Below are 14363 nucleotides of genomic sequence, written 5' to 3'. Positions count from 1 at the left end.
CCGAACTTAAAATACCAAACCATACCGAATTAATTGGGTATGGTAACGGTATAATATTTTTAAAAACATAAAATCGAAGTACCCAACACCATACAATACCACACCCACCCCTACTTCCAACTGAACTTAATTGCCTTGCCGCCTCGCCACTAGCAGAAGCTAAGCACTTGAAAAGCATATTTAGAAAGGTAACTTTTATTGCCCTTCCGGAACAACAATCCACCAAAAAGGAAGAGAGGATTACTATACATACTAGTCTATCAATTCTTACCTAAGCTTCTTTCTACCAGTTAATTAGGCAGTGCAAGAACTGTTCTCCATTTGTGGAAGACACACCCATATCCAATCCTCCACATTAATAGTGATCAAGGCTTCATTCTCATATTAAAATGCCAGCCTTCAGAGGATGTTTTTCCCCGTTCTAATCTGATAAGGTAAGAATTACATCCCTCCAAACAAATTTGGTGTTTTTAGTTATTGTTTTATAAGGTATTTAGGATATTTGGAAGGGTATTTAGGTCTTTTAGCTTTTCAACTGTGGCATTCACACTTCTACAGTCTATAGTAATATAGATGAATTTCGTTAGTATCGCAAACTCCGTTATATCTTCTTCATACAAGCTCGAAATTATACATCCAACACTTGCAAAATGTTCTCTTCCGCCACAGCAAATTATACAGGATTTAACAATGGAAACTCAAACTCTCTCCTATACAAATTAACATGAAATGAATCAATAATGTTTTAATGAAGCACCTGAAAGCAACAAGAATAAAGACTCCTAAAATACAAAATTAATCATGTAACCGGTAACTTAATTGGTTTGATTATCCTAATATAATCAAACAGCTGAAAGACTAGCCCATTTTCCGAGCTCATAAGGATCAGCATAATAATACAACTTGATTCTATTAGCCAAAGAGAGTCCTGCTGCCACAATCCGGACCCTAGCATCCGAATCATCCTGCTCTGATGGATCATCAGTGAATGCACCAACATCTCCAAGAAGCCGAAATGAGATTCGACGAGTACTAATTTGTCTAGGAAAATCAAAGTACATTGCTGTCCCCGCCTTCACTTCTGGCAGCCTGTATTCAGCAACAGTGACCATATTGTGTGGTTCCTGTAGATAATTGTCATGTGAATTGTCTACTGTAACTGCTGAAAATCACATCATATGGGTATAACAGAAACCAGATAACAGTTTGTAGAAATAACCAGACAAGTGTTTTTTTACAGCTCAACAAACTTGTTCATACATTAAAAACCATATCAATCTCGTGTGCCAATTGGAAAACATTTCCCTTTGTGAAGGAAGAAAACAGGAGGGATTTGGGTCTCCGTCCTGTCTTGGGGTGACCTATCTAGTATTATCATGAATTACTTAGCCCAAGAACTCTTACTACACATAGAAGGAAAGAAAGTCCTTATCGCTCAGCTAAAGATGTGATTTTAGTGGTCATAAACCAACACAACATTAGCTTGAATTTCTATTTTTTGGCATGTTCACCAAGGATGTCTAGATGCTTTTCTTCTCCATGAAGCAAATTCTAGTTGAACTCGAAGACAAACATATTATACTCAATGTAATAGATCTTCAGTAACTAAGAGACTAACATAAAAATGTCAATATATGATTAGATCCTCATGTCTGTTTGAAGCATTGTCACAAAATTCTCACTTTGATCTAGAGGATGTAAAATTCTGGTCAACCTTAACCATCCATCACTAGCAGATGAATTCTAACGGCGTTCTGTTTATCCCTATGCAAGCAGAGGGAGACACCACAATGGTAAGGATTTATTGCTGGCGTGGCATATCAAACACTATATATCTACCTACTTCATCAAGGTCCAACACTACTAGCCTACTGAACACAGGGATGGACCCACAAATTGAATGGCAATCAAGAGGAATGGCAAACCACATCAATTACATGATGAAAGAGAAATCACATGAACAAGAAGCAAGTGTTAGGAATTTGCCTCACTTTATACAAAGTGAATTTTGTTTCCTTTTCATAACTTTTAGTACAACATGCAAGTATAATTGTTGGATTTATTTATTATTCCATATTTTAGCTTAATTTGATTTGGTTTATATGGAAACTGTTTATTTGTTCTATATTGAATTTTTTGGCTTAGCATATAAGCTCTCTAAGCTATTTAGATAGAACTTTGGTCATAATTTAAAAAATCTTCAAATTTTCTCTTTCATAACTTTTTGAAAAACATGCAAGCATATTTGTTGGATTTAGTTATTATATTTTAGCTTAATTTGATTTGGTTTATATCGAAATTGTTTATTTATTCTATATTGATTTTTTTGGCTTAGCATATAAGCTCTCTAAACTATTTAGATAGAATAATAATAAAAAAAAAAAAACTATTTAGATAGAACTTTGGTAAAAGAAAAAAATTATCTTCAAATTTTTTGAAAGTCTTGTTAAAGTAAATAGATAAATTATTCTAAAGATAAATTTGAATATCCGTCAAAAAATAACGAACGTGATTTAGAGATGATGATTGCATCATGAGAGCGCGATAAGAAAGAAGAAAAACAGAGTTGCAAGCAATTCTCGCTTGCTATGTCTGATGCTGCTTCTATTCTTGGCTACTGTGGTATTTATTTGAACCCGCTTGTGCAAAATTCTAGGTCCTAGGTCCGCCACTGACTGAACCATTTGAAACATGGCTGTCAGGTGATTACAGGAGTCTTTCTAATAATACAATTCATGCATGTATCTGTGAGCAAGATTAACTTGAATATAGAACATTTCGCATCAGTGCACACATTTGTCAGCATGTAAGTACAATAAATAGGCATGGAAGAACAATAGCCATTTGAGGGAGAAACTGACATATATGTTACATGCTGGCAAGAGATACTAGAGTAGTTTTAGTTTACTTAAGATGGTACTTGAAATAATTCTTAGGTTATGCTAATCATATCAAATTTAATCACCCCCTGCAGGTCATTAGCAAAGTGACATTTTGCATTAGTGATGAGATTCATCTAAAATGCATGTGTCTAGTACTGAAACAGGGAAGAGCAGTAGCTTTAAAAGATCAAAAAAGGAATCAGTTCGCAAGAAGGATGTCTAACAGTTTGTTGACAAAGAAATATATCAGTCGATAAAATGTAAATCGCATCAATAGTATCCTCATACCTGGAAAGCAGACACTTGAATATACAATACAGCTGGACATATGAATCTGTCCTCCAATATACAAGAAGAAACATCCCATGGATTCACCTGTGAAGGTGGTGAATGGGTGACTCGAGGTTTTATTGCACTAAAACCGTCAAGACGAAAACCTGCCAGCATCGGTGAAACTGGGGGTAGAAACTGTTCTAAAACAAGGTCGTTGTCAGTTAGCCTCTCAACCTCAGTGGGAACCTGGATGTGGAATGGGTTAGAATTATATTTTTCTTTTTTATTGCAGGAGTTTGACAAAACTTTAAATGGTAACAATTGCTAGAGAGAGTTGTTGCTGCACCTTAAATCTGTTTAGTGGAGGAGCTTTATCCAACAAATTGCTTGTATTTATCTGGTCAGAGCCTTGACTTGGTGCCCCAACATCTTTCCTCAATGGGCTTCCAACCACCAAGATTCTTTTAGCATGAAGATATGGGTCACTTTCAACTGATCCTCCAAAGGAAGCACACCTCACAGGCTCCGCAAATGGGTTCTCCTCTAAGGACAAAAGACTAAAGTCTTTTCCAAAATTTACAGAACTCGAGCCAACTTTTTGTAGACGCAACGTTATCCAAATAATGCGGCATCGAACAGGATTACGGAAAGAAAATTTTACATGTCTAGGCACTTCAGAAGATTTTTCTTGTCCACAAAGCTCAGATGAAGAGGTGATCAGAGATTTCATATCCCATTTCCCCACACATGATCTTTCTTCCTTGTGTATTTTACTGCTTGCCCAAATCTGAACCTGCACAGACAGCATAAGTTTCCATTATTAAAGCATTAATACAGTGGTGTAAGGAATGAGAAACCACATCAATTATACAATGGAAGAGAAATTGCATGAACAAGAAACAAATTGCTAGGAATCTCTGTCATAAGCAAGTTGGTAAACCTGCAGGTAAATAACAAGTTATTTAAAGCATGAATTCAGCAGCACAAGAGGAATGTCAAACCACATCAATTACATGAGAAATCACATGAACAAGAAGCAAGTCGCTAGGAATCTGTCATATGCAAGTTTCATCTTTATGGTCAATCTAGGGCCGTTTAAACTTATAGGTATGTTATAAGTTATTTAAACAATGAGCTTAAGAGTAGGAGTAATTGATTAAACATATTGCATAAATTTGTAGACTACTTAACAAAACATTTAAGATTGCTTTTTTCAGGGGGGATAAAAAAAGTCACAGAAAACAGAATGAGAAACATCTTATTACAATCCGTCCTTCATAGAGAACTCCAAAATTTCCACATCTGAAACTCAGTTCTCCCAAATAATATAATGGGAACATAGGGCAAACTAACATACTACTGTAATCCCTCATCTATGGAACCTCCAGAGAGAAAAGGTAATTGCCACCTTGGGCGGGCGGAGTAAGCTGGAAGAGAGAACTTTAAATTCCATAGAACGTCCCTCTCCACCCGAAAGAAAGGAAACCTTTTTTCCATTATTTCCAGTTCAATTTATATAGTCCTAGAAGACGGCACATTTGAGGCCTTTTTTCTCATTTCAACATTTTACACTTCCGTCTTTGAGGTGCAAGGTGAGACTGGATAAACAGTTTGATTCTTATGTCTCACCATAAGAAAAAAGCATTCTCTGATGATAAAGATAGGCAAATCATGTAATGAATAACCAAATGGGTCATAAAATATCACATGCAATTTTTGTTAGACAAATTATAATTGCTTTTGGAAGTCAATCTATGAGATAACTTAAGATAATAAACTTTAACAAATTGCACAATAGCATGACATTTTCATCAGGTCCAAACTGTTTTGGCTTCTCCATATTTGAATATGACACAAAACTTGCTAGAGCTAAAAATCTTGTTAAGCGAGGAGTGAACTTACAACAGGAGCGTCAGCCATCGAGTAGCCACAAGGACTAACTAGAAGAACAACACCACAAACATCAGATAAATCGCCAAGGACAATGACAAAGTCAACAGAGGAAGCACTTGGGGGAGCTCTCCAAAATGAATCTTGTGCTCCAGAATTCAATGGAGCAAGCAACGACATGAATGGTGCAGATCCTGCTGCTGTTTCAACCTACACAACAAGGAGAAGGATCAAATCTACTTTTTTTAAGCCCTTCAAATTTTTCAGTATCATATGCTAAGACCAAAGAGAAGGATATGTCCCAAAACTCAACTTCATACTTCATTTAAGCATAAATGAATCACATTTGGTTCCTGAACTTGTAATTGTGATCATACTTATTTAAAATTATGACGGATCAAACTTATATTTGCTTGTAATAGATCAAACTTATTTTAGGAACCAAATGTTTTTCGTCAACAGCTTGATAAAGGTCTAAAGTCGAATTTGGTAAAGATCTATGTTTCAAGTTCTTTATCATTTAAAAACAAAAAACATATGCCAAAGAAAATATTTCACTAGATCAAGGATAGGGAGTAAAAGAGAGAGCTCAGTTGAACATAGAATCAGGAGAGAATTAATCAAAATATTTATTGAAAACACAACCTGTCATCTGTGGCCTTAGCATTTCATATTCCAGTATTTTTTTTGTCACTTGCGTACTTTTTCCACGATCTTTCTACTTGAGCCCTCAAAAGAAAATTTTAAATGGAGCACCGAAGTGGCTAACCTCTTAAAATTCTATCTTCTTTCTCATTTCGACGAAAAGCTCTGGAAGGCAAAGGATCAACGGAGGGGCTCGAACCGGACCATAATAGGATTGTATTTCTAGAGGTTAATTCTCAGGAAACAAAAACATATTCTACTCTTTAAGCACCAGCCAAAAAATGATAATTATGTAACTCGGCATTTGGACAATATTTGATTAAAGTTAAGGAAAAAGTATTTGAAATTTAAGTTGAAAAGAGTATCTGGAAGTTGAAGTTGTGTCTAGGCATGACATTCCCGTGGAAAGAAATTAAGGTTTTGTGGATGAAAATCATTATTTCACTTGAAATATTCCTCAAACCAGTTTTTCAACTTCAAATTTTTTATTCAAGTTGAAATACTGGATCAAATACTAGAACAAATATTGATTTGCAAATAATATTTCAAGTTGAAGTTTAAAGAATGAAATACTATTGTTTAAAAAACAAACGATAGGCAGACGTTTGGAAAAACATTATTTGCAAAACACTGTTTTATAATTTTGACTATTTTTTCAACTTCAACTTGAAATGGAGAATTTGAAGTAGAAAAACTTGATTGGTAAGTATGTCAAGTGAAATAATAGTTATAGCTCATGATTTCAACTTTCAAGTACTTTTTTTCAACTTCAGCTAAATATTGTCCAATCAGGGATTTTACTGGCATTGTTTGCAACAAAAATACAGCCTAAATCAACAGAAAATTGTTAGTTAAGTTGATCTTTGCCAACTTGAAAGCCGCCTAGATGGTTTCTCAGGGAACCCCTTCATCATACAAATCTCTAAATAAATATAAGCTAGATTTTGAAATCTAAAGACCAATCTTATTCTTTCATATCATTTAGCACTGACCCCAGTAGGAACAACATAGTTATTAGCATACAATACATTTTATAAAGTCACGTGAAGAACGTGATGTGATTTGTACAGTTTCTACTGAAGATTTAGTTGTTAACATTAAGGAGCTTATCCAATAGACTTCTATTTGGAATTCAAAAACAGTCTCTTCCCTCCCTTCCACTTTTGCTTGTTATCACCTATCCAGATCCGCCTGGCAGTCTTAAGCCCCGTTACTGGCTACCTAAATTCCGTTCATCCATCTAATACTATCAACTCTTGTTGCCATCTCAGAACAAGCCCAAAATAGCTTAGAGACCTCCATTCTTCCTATACCAAATTTCAGGCAAGAGAATCTGGTTTTCTCATCAGGACAAAGATAGAGAACTGACTTCTTAAACTTTAGGAAGTACGGTCGACAAGAATGGCACAATGTTTGAGCTAAAACCTAGGCTTCCATCAAATCAAGGTTCACCTTAGTCACTGCATCGTCACTGCAGATGATGCTAGATGGAGAAAATAATTCTTTCAACGGCATTTAGTAATTAGGCAAATTAAGTAGAAGCCTTTTGCGTTCAATCCAGTTTTACATCAACCATGAGATGCTGTGTCACTCGCATTTGATTTCCACAGATTCATGAAAACATGGAAAAGATTAAATCACTCCTCTTGCATAAAGTTTTAGAAAAACTAAAACAAGAAACGGTTTTCTAAGAAGAAAAATGCTGTATAATTGGGATTAGGATAGATCCAAAATATTACCGGGTGCAAAAAACTTGCAAAAGGAAACTCAGCAAGTGATTCCTCTCCATTAAATAATTCCGCATGCGCATTTGGAGTGGATTGACAATTCCTCGAAGTAAATCTGATCACATGGTCTACAGCTTTTTGAGCAGCACTATCTGCACGTGCTTTTCTCCTCTGGCCAACCAAAACCCTGATGTAGTCCAAGATTAAAGCCTCAAGCACAACATCAATGCAGCAGGCTTTGCAAATGACACCGTCAAGTGTCATGGAATGATTTGAGGATAAATCAACTGCGTTTGCATAGATTGCTCCCCCCTGGCTGCTCACACCATTGTAGATAGGAACCTCCTTAGAGTTAAACATAGCAAGTAAAAGAGCTCCTTTCCCTGCACAACAAACTTTACAAACCTTTCTCTCACATTCAGAACACACAAAAGAGGTCTCTGCAGCAGCTGAAGTTGATGATACAGAAGGCACATTCAATACAGGCCCATTTTCATAATGAACTTGACATGCCCCACCCAAACATCTTTCGCCGATTCCTGCTATATTCCAGAAATCTATAGCGCTATCATCGGCAATCTCAAGACCAATGGATGCAGTAATTTTATCCTCAAGAGAAGCCTGTCCAAGAAAAGCAAGGACATTTGCTATCCTGCAGAATCCTCCCATACGAGAATTGTCAAGCAGTAGATTTGGACTTATACTCGCAGGGTCAACACCAATTGACAACAACGCCCTATCCCTTTCAGCAGCAGAGAGGTTCAGGCGAAAGCGTTCAATTTCAAGTTTCATAGCTGCCATGTAACTTATCTTTCTCTCCTGCATAGTTAAATGGTCACAATACGGGTGTAAATAGATCACAAATCTTCTCCAACTGGATCAGAGTCGGAGTACTACAAATAAACATGCACATAAAATAAGTGAAACTTTTACAAGTGTAACAGCCCCAAAGGACTATTAATAACAAAATGGAGTTTCATACACAAATTATTAATAACAAAAAATGGATGGTCATGAGAATCATCTTTTAAGAAGCACTGATAGGGAAATGATGAAAGATATTGAGTTCCCACATTGGTTGTGGGATGGGTATTTGGTCTCCTTATATGGTCTTGGGAAATCCTCCCCTCATGAGCTAGCTTTTGAGGTTGAGTTACAGCCAGTTGGGACGTTTAGAAATCCAATGATTTTGTTGTTTAGAGCTTCATGGCTATTACTTTTCATCACATTGTAGTTGCGGGACAATCAAACACTCGTCATGCAAATCTATAATCTTGATAGCATATATGAGCAGCCACCTTCCAACCCCTTCTCGAATTGTCTGGGCCTTCTATTTTCTTTTAGTTATTTAAAGTTCTGTAGTTAAACTTTAATCTTCTTATGGGTTTTTCTTTTCAGTCCTGTTATGAAAATTTGTTGTTGTTATTTAAATTAGTGTATGTAAACGGGTCGAGTTTCATAATTTTCGAAATTATTGGTAAAAGTCCATTTTTGGGCCTAGGGAGTAGTTCACATTAAAATAGTCACTTAAATGCTCTCTTTTATACACCCTCTGTTTTATTTTATATGCTAGTATATCCTTATAAGTCCATTTCGAAAAGAATTCCCTAAACCCTAAACCCAAAACCCTGAAACCCTAACACATTTCTATATTTGGAAACAATTTAACATTAAACTTCCCTATTATTGTTAACAAGCATCTTTTACAAAAATATTATGCTATGTTTAAGACCACTCAAATGTTATGGCATATTTAAGACCACAAGTTTCAGTAGTCTTCATTTCTTCCTTAAACTACATGTCGTTCAAACTATGTCATGTAAATTGAAACAAAGAAAGCATTTATTTATGTTGCCAATGAGTGTTTCCTGAATTGATATTTCACTTTATCGTATTTCTTTTCAATTTTGTTGTCCATATATTTGTTAGTCCAAAGTGCTAATACTAAATAAATCATAATTTAACTAAACATGAAATCCCTCCTTTTCCCTTTTCCACGTGACAACTTGATCAACTCCTCAAAGAAACTTCTAAGCTCTACATCTTTGACATATTCAAGTACACTAAACTCCACATTAGAAGCTCAATTCTTTAAAACACACTTCCTAATATAAAAAACAACCTTTTGTTACACCCTTTTGACAAAATGCATCAAAAACTCACATTTAAAAGAAAATTTGGGAGAAGGGAAACCTAAACTTCAGAGATTTTAATTTGGAGAATTGGCTCATATATTTTATTAATTTTTCTATACAATTAAGTAATGATTTATCCGCTAGAAAGAAAGTTAGTTTGGACTTTTTTTTTTTTTTTTTGTTAACTGTGGTGTCCGGTCCGGCTTGCGCGCACCTCGACTAATTCCACGGGATACCTACCACCTCCCTTCACATTCTTTTCGATATAGGTAAAGGATATCATCACAATTCAAAGTGCTAAGTGACAATAAGCATTTATAACTATGACAAGGTGTTTTCATGATTTAGATTGGCTAAGATCACAGTTTTTGCATTTATAGCCAATTCCTAGAGCAGTTAGGTCATCTAAACATTTCTTCTTCTTGCACTCTTAGCAATTACGAGTGTAGAAACATATAGCTCAGTAGCCTATCATAAGTAGGGGTGGCAAATGGGTCGTTTGGGCTGAAGTTGGGCGAGTCAAGATGGGTTGATGCCCAACCCTGCGCAAAGCTTGTTTGGGCTAAGATGGGCTAAATGATGGGTCATAACCCAACCCGCCCAATTTGACTCAACTTTTATTATTTCCTTTTAGAGATTATCAATAAACTTCTTAACAAAATATCCACAAACAAGTCTTCATAAACACTAAATATCATATAGTTTTAAAAAATTTATCTACTTGTACAACCACAAATCCCTTAGGTGTACTACACTACAAATCCCTGCAACAGTTAAGTGGAGAAGTATATAACAAATCCCTTATGAGTACTATACTAAGTAATACTACGTACTCTGCCTAACATTTTAAATAGGGGTGGAAAATTCAGCCCAAACCCATTTGACCAGCCCAACCCACCCAAGTTTTAATGAGTTAGGCATGGGCTATATTACAAATGGGCTAAGTTTAGGCACAACCCATCTTAATTCATGACAAAAGCTAGCCAAAGTCTACCCATGAAGCAGCTCAAACTCAACCCATCACTATCCAACCTTCAACCCAATAATTTGATTCTCTTGTAACTTTCAATCTTGAAATAGTTAATTTATCTTAACTATATAATGAGTACTGACATTACAAAATTCGGAGCTTTAGTCATTGTAATTTGTAATTAGTAGCATGTAATTGCATTGAGCTCATATTAACTAACTAATTCCTGAAATATCAGGCTCCTTCAATCTCATCATTGTTCTTTCTTTATTTCATAGTTTTAGGTTTTCACCTTTGCAATAAAGCATTTCTCATGTGTAAATTCAAAATCAGATTAAACTTTTATACTCTTTACAAGCTAAATCATTTACTTCTTCTAAAGTTAAAGAAGAGATTCAGAAGCATAAAAGTAACAATTCAGAAAGTAATATAAAAATCCAAAAAGACACGTACCATTTGGGGTCCCACAAGGAGTTTGTAACAATCTAAATAGCGTTGAGTGTTATTGTCAGTAGGCCCTTTAGACGTGCTGTTGGAAAAAACGTTAGTTTCTTTTGGTTGTTGGACAAAAGCATCATCCAAGAAGTCAAGCAAGTCATCTCCGCCATGGAAGACAGTTTCAGTCTCTGGCTGCCTGTTAGAATCTGAAATTCTGCTTTCACCCATTAAAAGGTCTACCCATAAGTCAGCAGACGAGTTTGCTTGTGTACCAGTGGTTAAAGCAGAAGCGAAAGGATTTTCCCTGGGCTCAGTCACAAAAGGGTTAGTAACATCATGATGGGTTTCTGCTTGTTCAGAAAATCCAGTGCCCGAGCCTTCATGTTTCAGTATGAACCTCCATGGAAGACACACTCCAAGTATCTCAATCTGCATTTTTTTTACAACAGAGAAAAAGATACTGAAGAGTTGAAGATAATGTCATGCAACAGCATGGCTCCATAATTGAGTAAAGCCATCTTACTTAGACCATGTAATTGCATGATAATAAAAAAATGATGCTTTCTTTCTGTAATGCGTTTCCAAATTTCTTTTTGAGAATTGGATGAACACTGCTATTTTTTCAATCAGGTAACAAAGATTCCTTTTTTATACCGGTAATCTATACTATTATAAATGTGGGAAGCCCTAAAACCAAAAAGTTGATTGACAAAAATACAATTTTAAAAATATGTTTGTATTAATAATGATATAATATAAAAAAACCTGCAAAATATTGATTTATATTGTGTAAATAATTGAGTTCGTTCATTAATAACTAATTTTTAAAGAAACTATTTGGCTGTTCGTAAAGAACTTTTCAAAGGATTAGTTGGTTTATTGAAAGGACGCAACTCTTTGTTTATTTTATAATAATATTATTAAATAAGAGAGAGAGTTATTCAATCCAGCTTTTACGGTTGGTGTCATGAACTAATGAATTAGCATTGATTTATGAAGGAATGATTCAATTTTTTCCGCCAATTGTACAGAATATAAAATGATTAAGCATAAAGGGAGAAAGAAATTAAAATTAAAACGTCTAATTTTTCATGTCATATTACGTAGAACAAGTGGGTGACAAGAAATGAATGAAATAGTCAATAAGTACTATCAAGTCAATAAGTAAACCAGATGGCATTTATTAAAGGGAGCCAAATTATGGATGCAGCACTCATAGCAAGTGAATGTGTGGACTCAAGAATGAGAAGTGTAGAACCTGGCATAATGTGTAAGCTAGACATTGAAAAGGCTTATGACCATGTTAATTGGGATTATCTTCTGAGTATATTGAGGCAAATGGGGTTTGGAGCAAGATGGTTGAAGTGGATGGGTTTCTGTATCAAAACTGTCAGGTTCTCTATACTTGTGAATGGAGAACCTGTGGGTTTTTTTCCTTCTGAAAGAGGACTCAGGCAAGGTGATCCTCTTTCACCTTTCCTATTCATCATTGCCATGGAAGGACTCAACAGTATGGTAAGATTAGCTATGCAAAAGAGATGGTTGAAGGGTTTTCAAGTAAGCAACAGGCAGGAGGAAAATGTGGAAATTTGTCATCTCCTCTATGCAGATGACACTATCATCTTTTGTGATCCAGAAGCAGCTCAAATTTGCTTTATAAGAATGATACTTATAATTTTTGAAGCTACTTCTGGGCTGAAGGTCAACTGGAGGAAGAGCAGCATTTTTCCTATTCAAGAAGTGACTCAAATAGAAGGAATAGCTGGGATTCTGGGTTGCAAGATTGACCAATTACCAACAACATACTTGTAACACCCCGTACCTTTAACCTAAGTTTTGACCATGATCCTAGACTTAGAAAACCAGATAAAGAATGTGGGAATTGGAAATTTCCTCTTCAGCTGTAAGATGGTGGTTTACGCCCATGAACAGTGACCGTATTTCAGTTTACGGGCCGTAAATCAAATCGTAAACTGGTAGTTGAATGTCATATGGTTAAATACGGACCGTATTTCACAATACGGCCCGTATTTCAAATCGTAAACTGAAACCAAGGATTTCTGAGCATTCTGGAATTTGACAATTTGATGTCAAATGGTTAAATACGGACCGTATTTCAAAATACGGCCCGTATTTCAAAATGTATTTGGAATTTGGGAAAACTTCATTCATGAAAGTTGTAGAGCTTTGAAATACCTTTCCAACGGTATATTATGGGCGTCAAACGGACATCTGTGCAAAGAGTTATAGCCATTTTACTAAAGAGACGCAGTGCAGTCCATATGTCAAAACACGGACCGTATTTCAAAATACGGCCCGTATTTCAAAATACGGCCAGTATTTAACTGGGCCGAAAATCTAATTTTTCCAGAACAGTATATATTCATCCATATCAGTTCAAATCATTATTTTTCATTCCTTCAAGCCCTAGAACGACTTCCTACCCTCTTCCATCATCAAGAACACCAAGGTAAGCCTACTCTAATTATTCCAAATCAATTCTAATACCTATCCTTGTAATCTAAACAAGAAATCATCATTCCAAGACTAGGGTTTTCAAGAAAACCTATCTCAAGGTTCAAGAATTCAAGATTTTGGAAATCTTCTTCAAAGCTCAAGTCTTTAATTCAAGTTTTGGAGCAATTAAGGTATGTAGAACTTCCATCCACATGTGGGAATCTCTACGTTCTTCCCCATGCTCCGTTTCTTGATATCCATGAAGTTCAAACCCTAGGGCATTAAACCCAACATATTGGTAGCCCGTATTTATGTATTTATGTACATGAATTTTGTATCTATATTCGTTATTGTATTCCTAATCTTCCATTACGGTTATTAGGAACCCTAGCTTAATCCATGAATCATGAATTCTTCCTCATGTATTCTCATTATGTTTATATGAAACTTTATGATTTTATGTAGCAAGTTACAAGCATGTTTTCAAGTCAATTATATATATATAATTATGAACTATTGTTATTACTCATGAATCAAGAACATGTTTGCAAAACTATGACAAGTTATCTCATGAAACCATATTACAAGATATTTCATGAAACCATGTTTACAAGTTATTTCATGAAATCATGATTACAAGTTATTTACAAGTTATTTCACGAAAATCATGGGCTTCTTAGCCAACTATATCATGTTCATGTTTTTGGGAATTGCTTAGTTAACCGAGAAGGCTCAGATAGCCTGAAACTACGTTGCCACCGTAGGATAAGGGTTGTCAGCAAGGAGGCAACACCTTCATTATGCAGTTTGGATCCTTACATGCTTATTATTACTTAAATCTCATACCCCTGGCAAGGTGTGAGTGTTCTGCTGGTAGGACGCAAGTACCAGAATCATGTTGTCGGTTATACTATAGCATTCCCCACGTTACAAGTAGTTTTACATA

The 14363-nt window shown here is 35.5% G+C and overlaps 1 protein-coding gene across 4 annotated transcripts in view; it reads right to left on the bottom strand.

Moving 5' to 3' along the window:
- Window positions 1–578: 578 nt before the first annotated feature.
- The window catches only part of LOC132611525 (probable phosphoinositide phosphatase SAC9), a 28935-nt gene continuing 15150 nt past the window's right edge, over window positions 579–14363 (bottom strand). For all 4 annotated transcript variants that reach the window (XM_060325947.1, XM_060325949.1, XM_060325948.1 and 1 more), the window contains 6 exons: window positions 10976–11389; window positions 7430–8236; window positions 5058–5255; window positions 3502–3948; window positions 3171–3401; window positions 579–1124 (listed from right to left, as the gene is read on the bottom strand). In XM_060325947.1, the coding sequence (XP_060181930.1) occupies window positions 843–1124; window positions 3171–3401; window positions 3502–3948; window positions 5058–5255; window positions 7430–8236; window positions 10976–11389 (2379 nt within the window). In that variant the 3' untranslated portion in view covers window positions 579–842. The remainder of the gene's footprint in view (window positions 1125–3170; window positions 3402–3501; window positions 3949–5057; window positions 5256–7429; window positions 8237–10975; window positions 11390–14363) is intronic.

This window comes from Lycium barbarum, chromosome 9, assembly GCF_019175385.1.
Source record: "Lycium barbarum isolate Lr01 chromosome 9, ASM1917538v2, whole genome shotgun sequence".
In the NCBI taxonomy this organism is placed as follows: Eukaryota; Viridiplantae; Streptophyta; class Magnoliopsida; order Solanales; family Solanaceae; genus Lycium; species Lycium barbarum.
This window is presented reverse-complemented; position numbering and strand designations above follow the sequence as displayed.